The 17,263-nt window shown below is 29.0% G+C and overlaps 8 protein-coding genes across 8 annotated transcripts; 3 read left to right on the top strand and 5 right to left on the bottom strand.

Moving 5' to 3' along the window:
• Positions 1 to 379: 379 nt before the first annotated feature.
• On the bottom strand, positions 380 to 964 carry GO595_010161 (ankyrin domain protein; the record flags this gene model as incomplete). Its single annotated transcript, XM_067912809.1, has 1 exon — positions 380 to 964. The coding sequence occupies one exon, from the start codon at positions 962 to 964 to the stop codon at positions 380 to 382; it is 585 nt and encodes a 194-aa protein (XP_067768899.1).
• Positions 965 to 1,207: 243 nt separating this feature from the next.
• Positions 1,208 to 1,738, top strand: GO595_010160 (Vacuolar protein-sorting-associated protein 25; the record flags this gene model as incomplete). The annotated part of the gene is made up of 1 exon (XM_067912808.1): positions 1,208 to 1,738. The coding sequence occupies one exon, from the start codon at positions 1,208 to 1,210 to the stop codon at positions 1,736 to 1,738; it is 531 nt and encodes a 176-aa protein (XP_067768898.1).
• Positions 1,739 to 2,202: 464 nt separating this feature from the next.
• Positions 2,203 to 3,120, bottom strand: GO595_010159 (uncharacterized protein; the record flags this gene model as incomplete). Its single annotated transcript, XM_067912807.1, has 1 exon — positions 2,203 to 3,120. One exon carries the CDS (start codon positions 3,118 to 3,120, stop codon positions 2,203 to 2,205), a length of 918 nt encoding a protein of 305 aa, XP_067768897.1.
• Positions 3,121 to 3,288: 168 nt separating this feature from the next.
• On the top strand, positions 3,289 to 4,407 carry GO595_010158 (WD40 repeat-like protein; the record flags this gene model as incomplete). Its single annotated transcript, XM_067912806.1, has 1 exon — positions 3,289 to 4,407. The coding sequence occupies one exon, from the start codon at positions 3,289 to 3,291 to the stop codon at positions 4,405 to 4,407; it is 1,119 nt and encodes a 372-aa protein (XP_067768896.1).
• Positions 4,408 to 8,760: 4,353 nt separating this feature from the next.
• GO595_010157 (uncharacterized protein) lies at positions 8,761 to 10,305 on the bottom strand (the record flags this gene model as incomplete). The annotated part of the gene is made up of 1 exon (XM_067912805.1): positions 8,761 to 10,305. The coding sequence occupies one exon, from the start codon at positions 10,303 to 10,305 to the stop codon at positions 8,761 to 8,763; it is 1,545 nt and encodes a 514-aa protein (XP_067768895.1).
• A 2,034-nt stretch (positions 10,306 to 12,339) lies between these two features.
• Positions 12,340 to 14,022, bottom strand: GO595_010156 (GTPase-activator protein; the record flags this gene model as incomplete). Its single annotated transcript, XM_067912804.1, has 1 exon — positions 12,340 to 14,022. The coding sequence occupies one exon, from the start codon at positions 14,020 to 14,022 to the stop codon at positions 12,340 to 12,342; it is 1,683 nt and encodes a 560-aa protein (XP_067768894.1).
• Positions 14,023 to 14,380: 358 nt separating this feature from the next.
• Positions 14,381 to 14,926, top strand: GO595_010155 (C40 family peptidase; the record flags this gene model as incomplete). The annotated part of the gene is made up of 1 exon (XM_067912803.1): positions 14,381 to 14,926. The coding sequence occupies one exon, from the start codon at positions 14,381 to 14,383 to the stop codon at positions 14,924 to 14,926; it is 546 nt and encodes a 181-aa protein (XP_067768893.1).
• Positions 14,927 to 15,364: 438 nt separating this feature from the next.
• On the bottom strand, positions 15,365 to 16,141 carry GO595_010154 (uncharacterized protein; the record flags this gene model as incomplete). Its single annotated transcript, XM_067912801.1, has 1 exon — positions 15,365 to 16,141. One exon carries the CDS (start codon positions 16,139 to 16,141, stop codon positions 15,365 to 15,367), a length of 777 nt encoding a protein of 258 aa, XP_067768892.1.
• Between the last annotated feature and the right edge of the window lie 1,122 nt (positions 16,142 to 17,263).

Raw genomic sequence — 17,263 nt, 5'->3', positions numbered from 1 at the left:
AGTTTATAATTTTAATTTTTGAAAATTATAAATGAAAGTTTTTTATTTTTTTACATAAAACATAAAAAAGTTAAAAAAATAATTTTAATTTTATTTGGGATTTTTAATTCATATGATATTGCTGAAAAAATATTATAGTGCTCATAACGACTAAATTTAGGAAACAAAATTTTATATTTAAAGGTTGATTAACAATAAATAAAATTACATCAATTTACTTAATTTTCCTTTAAAAAAAATTAGTGCACTTAAAGTTATTTATACTGTACTTGGTGACCATTATGTTTAAGAGAAATTTATATAATTTTTATCATATTTCTAATAATTATTTTTATATAAAATTTAGAAGAAATTTGACTTAAATATGTTGAAAAAATATTTATTGATTTGGAACAATTCCATAAAACCACTTTCTTCCGTACTCTTCCACGTAGTCATTGATTGTTTTGCCATTAACATCAGGTCCATCAAAATCCACATGATTCTCGACCAAGTATTTTGCAACAGGTATATGATTTCCGATTATAGCAAAATGAACAGCACTCCATCCGTCACTTGTAACTGCATTTAGGTCAGCGCCTAACTTGTGAATAAATTTGATAAATTGAATATGACCACGAGAAGCAGCAACGTGGAGTGGGGTTTTCCCATCCTGATCACGAGCATTTATGTTAGCATTTTTTTCAAGTAAAAGTTCAACAATTTCGCATCTCCCAGAATAAGCTGCCCAATGGAGAGCTGTAAACCCAGTGAAATTTTTCTTTGATGGATTTGCTCCATTAAGAAGAAGCGTCTCTGCACATTTTATGGATCCATGTGCAGCAGCACACATAAGGAATGTATGGAGATGATTAGTTGGTGAATATGTCAATGTATCTGGACTTAGCTGCGTTGGAACTAATGACTTCAACTCGACAGCGTTATCATATTGTATAAAGTTCATTGCTTTTTGCACAAGATTCATTACTAGCAATTATTTAAAAAAGTGACGTTTTGGATAAAAATGAAATTATTGCAAAAGCAATTAAATAATTTCTATTTCATTCCCAGTTATTTAGTAGAAAATAAATTAATTTAAAATTTTCCTTTTTTATATTAATCTATTTTATTTTTGTTTCTTTAAAAATAAGGAAAAAAAATCCCAATAATTTCAATAGTTTATGCAACCACTAAAACAACGGTTTTTAAAACTGACAATTTATCCCAAATGAGTAAGAAATGGGTTTTCCCAGAAGTATATTCATATCCACCATTCTGGACACTTCAGTCAAATGTCCAAGAAAGAGAAAAGCAGTGCGAACTTTGGGGAAATCTAATTTGCGCCTTTACAAAACATCATAACTTTACCGAATTTGAACTTATGAGCGCTTTGGAAACTCCCCTATTCAAAAACAACAAACTTGGCAGGCAACTTTCCATGGATACACTTATAATAATTCTTGATTATCTTGTCGAAAAAGGAAATGCTCAATGGATATCAGAAACAAAAGGAAGAGTTCGCATTATTTGGAGGACCTATAAGGAATGGGGAGAAATGATGTGGAAATGGGCATTTGATAATGGACAAATCGGAACAGTTTTTACAGTCCATGAACTTCTTGAAGATCACGAAGACGCACCCAGTTACAAGATGAACATTAACATTCTGACTGACTCTATCAAACTTCTACAGACACAAGGAAAATGTAATTACATGGTCAATCAGTCACTTGATGAATGTGGTGTTAAATTCCTTTGATATCATTAATGCATTTGATTAAAGCATCTTTAAATACGCAATTTTTTTAACATTTTTCTGTTTAATTTTTTCAATCATTTGCTCATTGTTTGAAATAATTAATGCAACAATCATTTAGCGAAATGTTATTATTGTTTTTGTTTCAATATACATTAAAATGATATCATTTTGGTTTTTAATTTATATATCTTCAAAAAATCATTAAGATTATATTTTCATTTGGGTTGGATCAGTTTCTGTGAAATTTGAATAGTTTATTAATAGAATCTATTTTCCTCTTAAATCATTAATAAACTTCATTTTTTTCAAAACTATTCTTCAATGCATTAACAGAATCTTATTCATTCAATGCAGTCAATTATCACTCCATTTTGATGTTAATTATCACTTCAAGATATAATCATCTATGCTAAATGATATAATTATTTAATAAAATATTTATATATAAACAAGATTCAACATTATTACGCATCAAGTCGCTCCGATTGACACCACTGCCAAACCGACGGCTTTTCTCTGATGTTAGCACTTAATGGTCTCGATTCAGTGTATCCATTTATAATGTTATAATCTCTTTGTTCCTTTTCTCTTCCATTTGTAAACCTTTGGAACACTCTTTGTTGCGTTTTATTCTTTTCTTCTTCTCTTTTGGTTACATATTCTGTTTCTCTTTTCCTTGCTAATTGCGCTTTTTGTAGCGACGAATTTGGGAAATCATTGATTACCTTTAGATATGAATCATTTGTACATTCACTTGTGATAATGTTGAACTCATTAGAATGCGCTCTTTGTTCATTAGGTGAAAGTTTGTGAAGATGTTCAATATATTTCGTTGTGTGTAACATTTCTTCTTGTTGCTTACGAGTTGATTCTAATTCTTCTGTGGGAAAAGTATTCGAAATTGGATCTATTTGTCTTGATAGTTTAAATTGCTTATATGTCTCCTTTTTATCAAGAATTTGTTTGATTGTTGATTTGAAATTGGATTCTTTATGTGAAAGTCCTGAAATAACATCAAAATCTCTGGATTCTAAATCGCGCCTTGTGGTACAGGTTGGAGCTTTTTCTGTTTGTCTTTGATATTTTGTGTATTTAGGCCATTGGAAGGCATCATCATGATCTTGAATTTTTTTAAATTTGCGCCTTTTTGTTTGACTATCATCACCTTCCATAGAAGCTGTTGTATAAAAGCTAGGATCAATTGGAATATCATCAACTTCATTTTTTTTATCACTATCATCAAATTCTGTTTTTGAAAAAATTCCTCCTTCTTCATATTTATGAATTTCTGGTCTAATGTATGCTTCAGGTGGTGGAGGGCGATTTCTTTCTGCTTCCCTTTCTTTTAAAATATCTTCCCAACAAGTTGGTTGTTTTCTCATATGTTGGTAACGTACAAAAAGTGACACAAAGAAAACGTTTAGAAAATGATGTCTGCTCTTGATAAACTCAGAGCAGAGTCTTCAGTCTGTCTCCCAAATTCAATATCTCGGATCCACAATTTCAAAAGAAAAGTTAGCGCTGCAACACTAAGCCATCATGGTTATATAATGGGGATTGGATATTCAACAGGATTAATATCGGTCTTCCATTCTTCTTCTTTTGCTAATGTTCATAAATTCGAAGGGCATTCTTCTGCAATCACTGCATTAGCGTTTTCAAGGAATACTCGTTTTTTAGCTTCTGGCGATAAAAATGGTGTTTTTATGATCCATCCAATTGATGAATCTTATGAACCAAAGCAGCCAATATACTCCATTGAATTTGAGTCCTCAATTAGATCAATACAATATAGTCCAATTGATCTGAAATATCTTTTTATTTTATTTGATGATGATAAACTTTTAATATTTAACCAACAAAACAACACAACTATCGAAGTTGAAGGCGAATTTTCCACATGTGTATGGTTTAACACCAAATTATCCATTTTTACAACAACAGATAAATCAGGTCAAATCATTTCTATACCCAATCTAGAAGTCACTGATACATATTCTTTTTCTTCCAAGAAGAATCGAAGTATTCGTCGCATTAATAAAATTTCGATATCTTCAGATGACAAGTCAATCATTTTTATAGACAACAATGGATATTCCCGTCACTTTCACTTCCAAAAGAACCACCTACGATCCTTTATTGACCAAGTTAATCCAGTTCGATATAATACATGTTCATTTTCACGTCGAAACAAGTTTGCTGTATTTGGCTACAAAACATCCGGAAAGACATTAATTGACATTTGGGATCTATTGTATGAAGAAATCCTTCCTACGCAAAAGTTTCCTCGACTTAAGTCTCAAGAAACACCTCTTTTTATACTTGTGCATCCACTCCAGCCTACTTTTTATGTAATATTTGCTAAATATGCATACATAGCTAGCTTAGATGCACGTGTTCACATGAGAAACAGTATCGACCAGAAGGATATGGTGTTCATGAACTTCCCTTACATTGAACCGGAGGAAGAGTTTGACATCAAATACATTGAAACAGAAGAATTGAAAGAAGAAACCGTTTTCACACAAAAACTGGCCGATTCATATGTGATGGAAGCTGAAAAAAGACAATTAATGCCAGGTGATGAGAATTTCCCGGATTTGTTGATAGAGTTTCCTTTCTATTTCGAATCACAACATCCAAGTGAGGAGGAAGAAGAGGAAGATTAACAATTAAATGAATGTATTTTTTAGAAATGATTGTAAAAATAAAATCATTTTTTTTGGATGTTTTCTTATGTTTTAAGATACTAGGAAACGAATAAAAAAAATTTTTCAAATTCTCATTTTTCTAATTTAAATGAAATTTGTTAACTTTTATTATGAAAATGATATCTCTTTTAAATCATTTGTTAAAACAGATTTGTGGTTAGTCAATTTATAATCCTGCAATGGATAAATTGTTTTATGCATTTGTACACAAAGCACGTTAATTTTTAAACGGCCCCAAAAGATTTTTAACGTACTGGAAATGGACATAGGGAATTCTTCCCCAAACCATTATTACAAAAAATATAAAAAGATAAAAAAAGAAAACTCTAAACTATTAACCAAAAATCATGAACTAGAAAATCAAATTTCATTATTGAAGAATCAATTTGAAAAAGCAATTCAAATAACTTCATCTATGGAAGAAATACATGCTAAGAACTCACAAAATGAAAAGGAGGTATTAAAACTCAAAATTGAAAATCAAGAATTACAAGAAAGATTAAAATTAGCAACAAAATTCCAACAAGAAAGCGCACAAAGAGATACAAGCAAATTTACTCAAGAGGTCCTTGTTTCACAAATACAACAACAGTGTAGAAAAGATATTGAAGAAATATCAGATAAATTAAATCAGTTAGAAAATGAAAAACAGGAAATCAAAACACAACTTACTGTGTCAAATACCAATTTTTCACAAGTTTTTAAGGAAGCCACCGATTATTTTGACACAGAAATCGAAACATATACTCAGCTCATCCAACATTTCAAAAAGTCTAAATCAGAAAATCTCAAAAATATTTCACGTATTGGTTTATTAAAGAGCAAACTTAAAGAATGTATCATTGAAATTAATGAGTTAAATGAATCAAAATCAAAATATAAGGAAAAGATAAAACAACTTTTAACAACCATTAACACTCAAGAAACGAATTATATAAATAAAATAAGTGAAATTGAAGACATTAATCATAACATGGAAGAACAAATTGATACATTATCTAACAAAAACATTACTTTAATGAATGAAATATCTGAATATAAGTCAAAACTTAATTCCAATTTACAAATTACAGAAACAGAAAACAACATCGAAAATCAATTAATACAAAGCACTAGAAAATTACATAAAAGCGCATTACAAAATAAAAAACTTAATAAAAAACTTAAATCACTTTCTGATAAAGCCGAATATTATGAAAATAAATGTAAATTTTATATAAAAGAAATTCATCTGTTAAGAAGTACTAATGCGAAATATGAAGAAGAAAATCAAATAAATTCAAATAATTGTAATGAATGTTTACTTCAGATTAAAAATTTGGAAATTGATCATAAAAGAAATAAAGAAATAATTATGACGAAAGATGAAGAAATCAAAAACTTAAATGAAACTATTGATAAAAATTATATAGAAATAAAAGAAAATGAAAAAACATTAAAAGAATTACAACAGAAAAATAATGAAATTTTCTCTTCATTAAAGAAGCAATCTGATAAACTTAATGAAACAGAATATGAACTTCAAATAAAAATAAATGAAAATGAAAAACTTAAAAAAGATATGGAAATAACAAAGGAACAATCAAAAGAATTAATGAAACAAATGAATGAAATAAATAATGAAATTTTATCAATTGATTTTCCATTAGAATTAAAGGAAAATATAACAGAAATCATTAAAAATGAAATGTTATTATTACCTAATAAAATTCGAAATATATTTTATTCTATTGTAAAATTTTATAATGAACAAAATAATATTCTTAAAAATGATTTTGAAAAAGAGAAAAATGAAAATTCTAAGTCAAATGAACAAATTCATAAATTCCTTTCACATTTATGTTATTATTTCCCAGAAACGAGAAATAATACAAATGTTTCATTTGATGATGAAAAAACACAAAAGTTATTATTAAAGAAAATTGATATTTTTGATAAAGAGAAAAAAGAATTTGCTAATGTTAAATTACAATTAAACGATTTATATCAAATATTAAATATTAATTCATTAAATGATATAAAGCAAAAAATTTTTGAGCTCCAACAAATAATTAAAGATAGAAATGAGCAAATTTCAAAATTGCAAAAGAAAAATGAAAAATTAAATTTAAGTAATAAAAATATAACAGAAAATATTCAACAAGAAAACGAAGAATTAAATGTAACAAATAATGAACTTCAAAACATAAATGAAAAACTTTTGAAACGATTTAAGTATAAAGAAAATAAAAACAAAACAATTCAAGAAAAGCTTTTAAATGAGAATCAAAATCTTAAGAAGAAAATCGAAGAATTAAATGCAATTAATGAAGAAAATGAAGATAAATTATATATAATGGAAGAAAACAATAAAAAACTTCAACAAAAACTTCGAAACTATAAAAATAAAATTAGTTTTAATACATCTGAAATCGAAGAATCGAAAGAAAAAATTCGCAAACACAAAAATAATTATGAAATTTTATTAAATGAACTTAATGAAAGTTCTAAAACACAAATTTCTGAGTTACAAAATGTTATAAAGACATTAAATATGAGAATAAAACAAATCGAAGAAGAAAATAAAAAACTCGAATTTAAAAACAACGAATTAATCCTTGAAAAACAGAAAATGGAAACACAAAAAAATGCAATAATATCAGAATGTAAAAGAGATAAAAAGTCAATCGAATCACAACTTAACGCAAAAATTAAATATACGCAAAATGATTATCAGAATAAAATCGATGAAATTCAGAGCAAAAAAGAAAAAATTTATGAAACGATTTCAAATCTTTTTTCGCAAATAATTGGATATCAAAATATAAATGATTCGAATGTTGAATCATTATTAAAGATTATTCAAGAAAAGATTGTAAAAAGATAATAATGAAAGGAAACATATAAATAAATATTTGTTGTTTTTAAATGTATGAAAAATAAATCATTTTTTAAGGCATATAATTTTATTTTCTAATTGATTATCTAATTTATCTTCTACGTAATTATACAGAAAAAAAAATTTAAACGTAAAATACAATCTGCTTTAAAATCTATCGAAGCAAATATAAAATAAATCAAAACTATAACAATAAATGTTTAATGAATTACTGAAAAACAAAAAACGAAATGAAAACTTTATTAAAATATTTATTGAACAATTTTTAATCTGTTTTTGGCTTTTGCTTTTCATTTTCAGTATTTTTCGTATTCTCTTTTTCTTTATCATTTTTTACTTCTGCTTTTTCTTCTTTCTTTTGTCTTCTTTCTTTTTTAACATTTTGTTTTTTAGTTTTATTTTCTGTTTTAACATTTTTAGAATTACATAATTGAAGTTTTATTATCCAAAACATTAGTGGTAATGTTATGGCAACGAACAGCAATTGGAATTTGAAGTATTTAAGGTTATATAATTTGTCCGAAAATGTTAATATTTTTTTGAATGTAAATGAAAAAATATTTTTATCTTTTGCAAATATAACATGAATTACGAGTGTCCCAACAATGATTTCTAAAGTACCATGCTCACCCATGTTTATTGAGGATTTAAAGAATGGAATGTCTCTTTCAAATGAAAATGAGTAATTATTACCAAAAACAAGAAATGTCCCAATGGGACTTGCCCAATCATTGTTCAAGTGTATTTCTACGTCATGATTAAAGATTTTTGTTAAATAAGCATTTTCTGAATATTGTTGGATTGAAAGATTAAATGGTTGAATTGTATTTGATGGATATGACTTCGCAGAAATGCACTCAAAATTTCCTTCAAGTAGTCTTTCGAACTCAAGATATTCAAAAGATAAACAAGAAAAAAGAGAAACAAAGAACCAGTTCATGAATTTTTATATCACATGTCAAATGCAACTCACATGATATAACCAAAAACTCTTTAACTATTAAGCCTACCAACAGACAAATTACTGCTTTTTGTTCAATGCTTTCCATATTTTTTTATAAAATTTATTTTATCATATTTAATTATGAAATCAAATTAATATGTTTTCATCATTCTTTAAACTGTTTTTATCCTAACAAATACAATTAATCTATCCGTAATCCAAAATTTTAAGTCATTACTCAGAATTTAACGTGATGTATGTATTTTGATACTGCCATTTTATGCCTATAAAAATTCAAACGAAAATATTGTAAAAAAGAACGTTTAAACAAATCAATTTTGTATAAAGATCGATAATTGAATGTGAAAACGATTATTTTTACCACAAATTTCGAAAAAAAAAATAAATAAATAATAATAATAAAAAACATAATGCAACGTTGAATGATTCTCGCGATTTTTATTGAACCACTGGAATATCGCTGATCTAACTATTCATCTTCGAAATTTTTATCGAACATTCGGGATGAAAGAAGACCCAACTCTGGGTTGCTATGTTTCTTACACAGCTCAGCGAATGCTGCTCTTCTTTCTCTTATTTTATTTTTATTATTTAATTTCTCCATTGATTCAACATAATAAGAAATATAAAACGCCAACGTTTCTATGCTCATTGTTTGTTCCAAAGCGAATGGTGACAATATTTCCTTATTTCCAGCTACTTCAGTAACGCTATACATTCCTAATTCATTTGGCTTTATGACGATTATAACCGCCTCATCTCCTTCACTTTTTGTATAATTTATTCTGAAGTTTGTTTCATTGAAAACGATTTTTATCGGTGCGTTCAACTTCTCAATTTTTTCAATAGCGTTTTGATCGTTAGTCAATGCAGGAGAAATAAACGCAATGAAACCAGACGAACATAGCAACGCAGGGACCGGGCATTTCATCAAAGGGAATTCTCTTTTCTTAGCCGCTTCGTCCGATATCATAATTTTCTCACCAATTGAATTTAAGAATTTCAACATCAATGGGGTCATTCTCTTTACATGTTCATCTTTATATCCGATGTCATTATCAGAAGGTAACAAGTGAATGATTTGCAACGGGATTAACGAAGTAATACTATTATTATCGAAATCGCTTATTGCCTTTTTCACCAATTCCAAGTTATTTTGTTGTCTGATATCATATTTGTTGTTATGTTCGAACATGCCCAAAGTCGTTAAGAAGTCGATGACTTTATATCTTTGTTGTGGCCCATGATAATTAAACGGATAATATTCGCCGAACTTTTCCCAATCGATTTTCGACTTTGCCAATTCTTCATATTTCTTATGTATTAAGTTACTTAAATCTTTGATTTCATTTGGATCCATTTTATCATATTCGAACATTTGTATTGGATCACCTATTTTTTCCAATATATTATTTATATTTATTTCATTATTAGATTCTTTTGTTGTATTTGTTGAAGTTATTGTCGATATTTTAGGTGTTGCTAAATCACTTTGATAATCATCATTTAATGTCCAAATCGATTTACCAAATGGTCCACGTGCAAAGATTACATATTGATTAACATTATCTTTGTTTTCGATGAATGATATTAATAACGATTGGCCAATTGTATAATAATTAATGATTGTATTCTTCAACGAAAGTTTTTGTATTAAGTTGTCTTCATTAATTTCATTGTCGGAATCGATACGTCGTGTGTACACATCGTTAAGTGGAATATGTAAATTAATTCGCGCTTTGATATAATCGAAGAAATGATTTAAATCAGTTGGAATATGTTTCGATGTTTTCTTCACTCGAACATTTGTATTGTTGTTGTTATTATTGTTGTTATTAATATTTGTACTTTCATTATCATTAACTTTAAGTTGAGCACTTCGCGATATCTTCGAATTCGACGATTTCTTTTCTCTTGTTTGTGATAAGTCTATTGTTGCTGATGTTTTATTACGTGGTTCATTTTCTGATTTATGTCTTTTAATTGATTCTTGATCTTTAATTACATTGGACATGAAATTAATATAACTGAAAACAGAATCAACGCTTTTCGAGTTATCGAAATATTTCGGAGTATATTCGATAAGATTTAATAATAAATGTAATGACGAATATAAAACTTTCGATTTACTTCGTGCATATTTCATATCTAATGTTGAGAATTGATCAAAGATTAAATCAATTAAGTTATGATTAATATCAGATAATCCATGATATTTAACGACTAATGATATATATATTATACATGAGATACAAAACATTGGATTAGAATCAATGAATCTTTGGAATGTAGGATGTTTCGTGATACTTGATTTAATAAGGTCAAATATCGTACAATTAATGTTTAAATATGAAATTGGATTTATCATTAAATTAAAACGAATTTCAGGTGATTTATCTGATAATTGCCATAATTGTTTGAAACAATTCGAGACAATTTCTTGTGTCGATTTATATGAATCATTACGTAAGATTTCAACAGATGATAAATATAATGTAGTAATGTTTTGTAAATCTTTTTCTTCAAGTTCTTTAGGTTTAAAGTTTAATATAAAGTTAAGTGCTATATGTGATATGAATGGAAGTGTCGTTGTTTGCACTGAAAATATTGTATAAGCGTTCTGAATAAATGAGAAAACCGTTTGAGTTTGTTCTAATGTAATCGATGCAAACGCTGAAATATAATTAATAATTTCTTCATCGATTTTATCAAATTCAAAAAATGATATGATTTTGATAATGGTATTAATGTTAATGGAATAACCAGAATCACATTCAGATGGTTTGGCAAATGTGATGAAGCGACCAAATAACTTCAGAAAACTGTGGCCAGGAAATTTAATGCGGTAAAATCCTTTTTGCATTGATGTTGAGATCTCAAGAGCTTGATCTGTGATCGAAGATATTGCTCTATAGATCTCTTCAATTACATCAGGATGATTATGTGCTTGATTAAAATCAAGTGAATATAATGTTTGATGGAAAAGAAAGGCAACTGTATTCTTATCAATCGGTTCTGAATCAAGATAAACGCCTTGGGTGAAAATTGGCTTTGGAATTTCAACATTATAATATTTTTCAATCATAAATTTAAATATTGTTCTTGATAAGATATTCCAACATTTTGCAAAATCAATGTCAAAGCTCCACTTATGTGAAAAGTTAAGGAATATTTTCCATACTTCATCATCTTTAATTCCTGATAATTGAATGACTGAAAAACAACAAGAAATAGCATTTCTTTTAAGAACAGATACTTCTGCAGCATTAATTTGATTGTTAAAGTTTGTGTATAAGAGTTTATCAACAATTGCAATTAAAATGTAAAATAATGTTATCCATGTTTCTTTTTCAAAGTATTTCCCTTTCACAACATGCATATAAGCGTAATCATTAATAATTTCTAAAAGGAGTTGGTAGAAATCACTATCGAATTTAGTATTTGGTGCGAATTTCATTTCGAATGGTTGAGAAAGTTGTTTTAATATTCTTCTTATAAACTTGTTTTGCCTTTTAATATCCCCGAACAGAGATGAATCTTCGAGCCATCTTCTATAAAAGTTTCTAGCGATAATCATGAATTTGTTTTCATGAACATTTAATGACAAAGCGACTCCCATAAATTCCATTAAAATCTTCACTCTTTTCTTTGTGTCGATACATACGGCGTCCAAATTTCTACCTATTGATTCTACCACTTTTTTTGAAGCTTCTACAATTGTTTCACGATCATAAGTTAAAAATGCGTAATCTTTAGAGTCATCTTGTAAAAGCTTGAATTCCAACAATGAATTTAACATGAAATGAGTTGCGAAAGGGTCTTCTTCCATCATTTTGCAAACGGTTTTCTTTCGTAAAAAATTCAAAAATCGAAATCGACTTTTTCTCAAAATTGAGAGCAAATAATTTTGTAAACATCGATTAACACAACACTTTTTGAGATGTTTACTCACCCAATTTTCTGACGTAAGTAATTCTATCAAAATTATCGTTTGGAATTTTTTTTTTAAAGATTTATTATTATAATCCAAAAACACTTTCAAAAATATTTATTCATCAAAACAATGAACAATAAATTCGGCAATTCTCCAACAAGCCGGTGACATATCGTTTGTATCTGCCATTAAGTTTTTATAATTTGACACGAATTCATTTTTCTTGTCTGCTATCAATTCCAACAATTCTTCCAATGATTCCATTGTCTCTAATTCCGTAGGTACTTTATAATGTATTTCTTTACCATCTAACTCCGGTATTTCCATCACAAAGTTATATATCCGACATAACATTACTCGAATGTTTTTCTCAGTTTGTGGATCGAAATCAAATTGGTTTTCAAGTGTTTCCAAGTTCATTAACGCTTGTAATATTTGCGCAAATGGTATTAACGTTAATGATTTATCCGATTGTAATATCATATCAGGCTCGAATGAGCTCGGGCTTAATAATGATGCCGTCATGAACCTTAAGCAAAAGAATCCGCATAAGATATTAAAGACTGCTCGACGCGTTTGGAATCGCGCAAGTAATCCCATCTTAAGGACATGTGCCATATGGCGCATTTCGATTGGAACGAACTGTATTGATGTGACAATTTTCTCTAATGACGCTAAAAGTATTTTCGAAAGTTTCGGAAGATCCAAATTAGGTGATCCGCTTTTCCATCCGATATCTCCTGCTGAATCGATGATGAAACAAATTGGCTTAATTACATTATTAAAATAATTTGCGCCAAAATTCTCTGAGTAATACTTAAATAACGTAGTTAGATGTGAATTAGCTCGAAGTACTGTGTTTTGTGTTAAGCTTTCATTAGTAAATTCAAGACCTGCAAACGCGGTGAGTAATCGTTGCATATGACCATGATAACTAAAGACTCGGACTAAGTGTGGTATGTATTGCTTACCTCGCATAATACTCATCACATTGTAACTTAAGATGGATCGTAACACATACATATCAGTGGAGACAAGTGCCTCGGAAAAGGCTTTTAAAACAATGGTGGGATATGGCTTATGGAATGGTACAAGTGTATGTGGAAATGGAGGCGGATTTATGAGATTGATGGAGAAATTTTCTGCACTAGCTTGGGAATCAAAAACTAATTTGATGGTGTTTTTAGGATCGTCGATTGACGTAACTGATACAACTTCGTGTATAACTTGTTCAACTGCTGGTGATGGAACAGTTGCATCATCAAAATTATGATGAATACCTTGAACATGTAAAACTTTGTTGTTGTCATATAAAAGCCATGACGGATTTTTATGCTTGCGGAAAAGTCCTTTTAGATATGCTCCATCAAGATACATAAGATGAGAATTATGTACAGTTGGATAATTATGCCAATCTGAGGGTACTATAAGCTTAGTAATCCAGGATAAAAAGACTGGACTGCCATGAAGATCTCGAAAAATTAAAGCAATGGCAACAAAAACATTACAAATTTCTCGTGGCATAAGCATAAGAATATCAGCTGGTTGAATAACAGTGGTATCAAAAATATCTTGGATTAAATCAGGAATATGAAGATTTGAAACTATTTTTGCAAAATATTCTGCAGGTTTTGGCAATTCCCCTTCAATTTTATCTTTGAACTCAAAGCATGACACAAGTGCAGATTTTAGTTCTGCCAAGCTCGAATAAGGAGGATTTTGTTCATTTTCAAAAAATCCTGTTTCAGCTGGCTTTAAAAATGGCTTGATAGCTGGTGAAAGTTGTTTAAATGACATTGAAGGAAGGTTCAGAATGGATTGAATATCCTCCAATTTTGGATTTGGACCAAAATAGAGTTCGTGATGTTTCATCACCTTTGTGTAACCGTCTTGCGGAATGTGGTAAAAAAATTGAACTTCAAAATTGACTCAAACAACAAATAATTCAATGAAAAGTGCAGGTGGTGGCACTGATAATTCTAAAAAATTGCATGTTGATAGAACGATGATGATTTTTCAGGTAAAATCGATAATCTTCACAGATTAACCACTGTTCTATCGATCTATATAAAGAATTGTATGCGATCATTCAATTTAATACGTTGAATACTTTATAAAATTAATGCTAACTCTTCTCTTTGTTTTTTCGAATTCTATGATTGGAAAAATAATTATAGACGAACCTCAAATTTTACCATGCACTAATGGTAGTTGTCAGCCGTACAAATCTCCACATTACTCTCTAATCAATAATACCTTTGAAATTGAAGGCGAGGAATCAAATTTTTATGTTCTTACATACAGAGATAATACTGGATATATCAGTAAAGAATCTGTAGAAGTTATTGATAAAGATTATAATAGTAACTCAACAATAGGACAGATAATTGCTACAGAAGCACTTTCTCATAATGGAAAGTTATCAGATCTAGGTCCAGCTGGCTTTACTAAGAGGTGCCATAAGAAAGCTGAAATATCTATAACTTCAACAGTGTCTGCACAATCTGATGATACAAATGGCATAAAAATTTCCCGTGATTTTCTCAAACCTGGTGATAATTGCATCTTCACTTTTGGAGGACAACATTGTGGAATATATGTTGGTGGAAATGCTATTATTCACATTCCATCTCTTCAAGATTATGTATCGAAGGTATCACCGACTTATGTTCGCGAACTCTATGCACGTAGGCATTTTTAAACGTAATTGTATTGAAATATTTTATTCTTGAACTTAAAAATCAATTCCAAACAGTCAAAATCCATTTAACGATTAAAATGCAAATAAAAAGCTCATTTTTATTCGGTTATTTCAGCGAAAAACTCTAAATAGAGTGTTTAATAACTTCGAAAACAAAACAAGAAAAACCCAATTAATCAATTCACAAACAAGGGATTAACCAAAAGAACCAATCAATTATAATTAACATGATATATTCCATTGAAGAATTTCCACAATGAAAAAATCATTAAAGATCGAACCATACATTAATGAACCAAATTTACTGGTGGTTTGAAGTATTTAGAGGATTGCATGATGAAATTTGAATTTTAAAAGCAATTAAAAATATTTTTGATAAGTTCCATTTAATAAACTTGTTGTGATCATTTTTAAAAGTGAAAAAGAGCAGGCACGTTATCACTCCAATGGATGCGATGCAGATGCAGCCAACGATACCATGGCATTTCCGTTATTTACATCCATTTCAGTTACATCTTTTTCGTTTTTCTCCAACTCAGAAAGGATTGGAGAAGGAATTAATGTTTTATCATAAGCACCTTTTCTTTGATTCTTCTCGCGATATGCGCCTAATTCTTTAATAGCTTGGCCTACAAAATTTTGGCAATTTTGTGACAGTAAATTGTAGTCATCACTTGTCCACGAGTATCTAGATTGTACTTTACCCAAAAGCTGACCAACAGTCATTGGATTTTTGACGTGACATTCAAAGAATTCTGTTCCTTTTGATTTGCTTCGATACGCTATGTATTGTTCTTTTGTAACTACTGCAAATCTAAGACCATTTTCTTCTTCATTTAAGTAATAAACACGACTATGATATTCTCCTGCACGATGTTTATCATAAGTCCCAAATTCGATCAATACTCCGATGTCCGGATTTAATGAATAATACGTAAATATGCTTGCATGAAAAAATAAACATGTGTTTGCTTTTAATTGTGCACGAATGGGACGAATGGCGTTCGAGATGTTATGACCTTCTTCCCATATAATCGGTTCCAATGCTATATCTACCATGTTTACAAAAAGATTTAAACATTGTTCACGATCATGTGGTAAATTAGGATCTGGGTAATTTGGATCTTTAGAACCTGATTCATATGATGCATTGTATAATGTACCGCTTACACCATAACCAATTTTTTGGAAAATTGTTTTTGCAATTGATTGCATATATAAAAAAATGCCAAAAACCGATAAAAAGTACGATAGATTTGTTTTCTGGCTTTTACTGTTGATTATAATCGTACCTCACAACCACAATATGGCCATATAGTGAATTCACTTTCTTTTATGTTTTGGATGAAAACATTATTACCCTCACTTAATTTAAATAAAGTGTGCATCACATGTGTTTAGAACCTTTTGTTTATAAGATATTAAAACCTCTTTTTAATAAAAAATTAGAGAAAGTTTTTGACCATAGAAAAAAATATTTTTCCATACAATTCAAAAATGGAGTAAACTATACATTTTTTTCACAGAAAAGCTGATTAAAACAAAGCCAAAAAGTTGACAAAATCCGCTTCAACAGTTTTTTGCCTTCATTCCATATCAAGCATATTTAAAAACATTATCTACGCGTAAATTCTACGATCCAATGAATATTCTATAAGAAATGAATCAAATAAATGTAATGTATAACATAAAAAACAGTTTCCGAAATCACCGATTTTTTACTATATCTTTAAAATTTATTACACTGAATGAACTTCTTTTAAAGCAAATCATTTTCGTCTCGAGCACGCGCGCTTTCCTTATCAGCCTTTTCTTGTTTATTTTCATCATCCAAATCGTCGACGTTTATATTATTTTCAATTTGTTCTTTTTTCTTTTTCTTTATTAATATTATTACGATGACAACAATAATAATCAAAGCAACAACAGCGCAACAAATAATTGCAGCCAACTCTCCTTGCGACAACGGATCATTTGAATGTGATTGCGTTAAATATGAAAATGTGTTTGAGTCACCAAATGTATTTGAGAAACCAAATGTATTTGAATTGGAATAAGTATTCGATTGTGAAAAAGGTAAAGTAAAAGGCAAATCTTTAGTGTGGCATTCATATGAATTATATGTAACATTAAACATTCCAAATTTTTGACTTGAATAAATTCCATTAACTAAAACTTCATTAACATCCACAATTGAAAACGCCTCTTTTCCGATTTTGGGCTCATTTTCACCAGCGAAGCAAAGGCACTTTAGCTTCGGGCAATTAAAAAATGAATAGTCACCGATTTCTGTTATGTTATTTCCAAGGATAACAATTTCTAAATTAAAACAATTCG

The sequence above is a fragment of the Histomonas meleagridis genome (assembly GCF_020186115.1).
Source record: "Histomonas meleagridis strain 2922-C6/04-10x chromosome Unknown scaffold_61, whole genome shotgun sequence".
In the NCBI taxonomy this organism is placed as follows: Eukaryota; Parabasalia; order Tritrichomonadida; family Dientamoebidae; genus Histomonas; species Histomonas meleagridis.
This window is presented reverse-complemented; position numbering and strand designations above follow the sequence as displayed.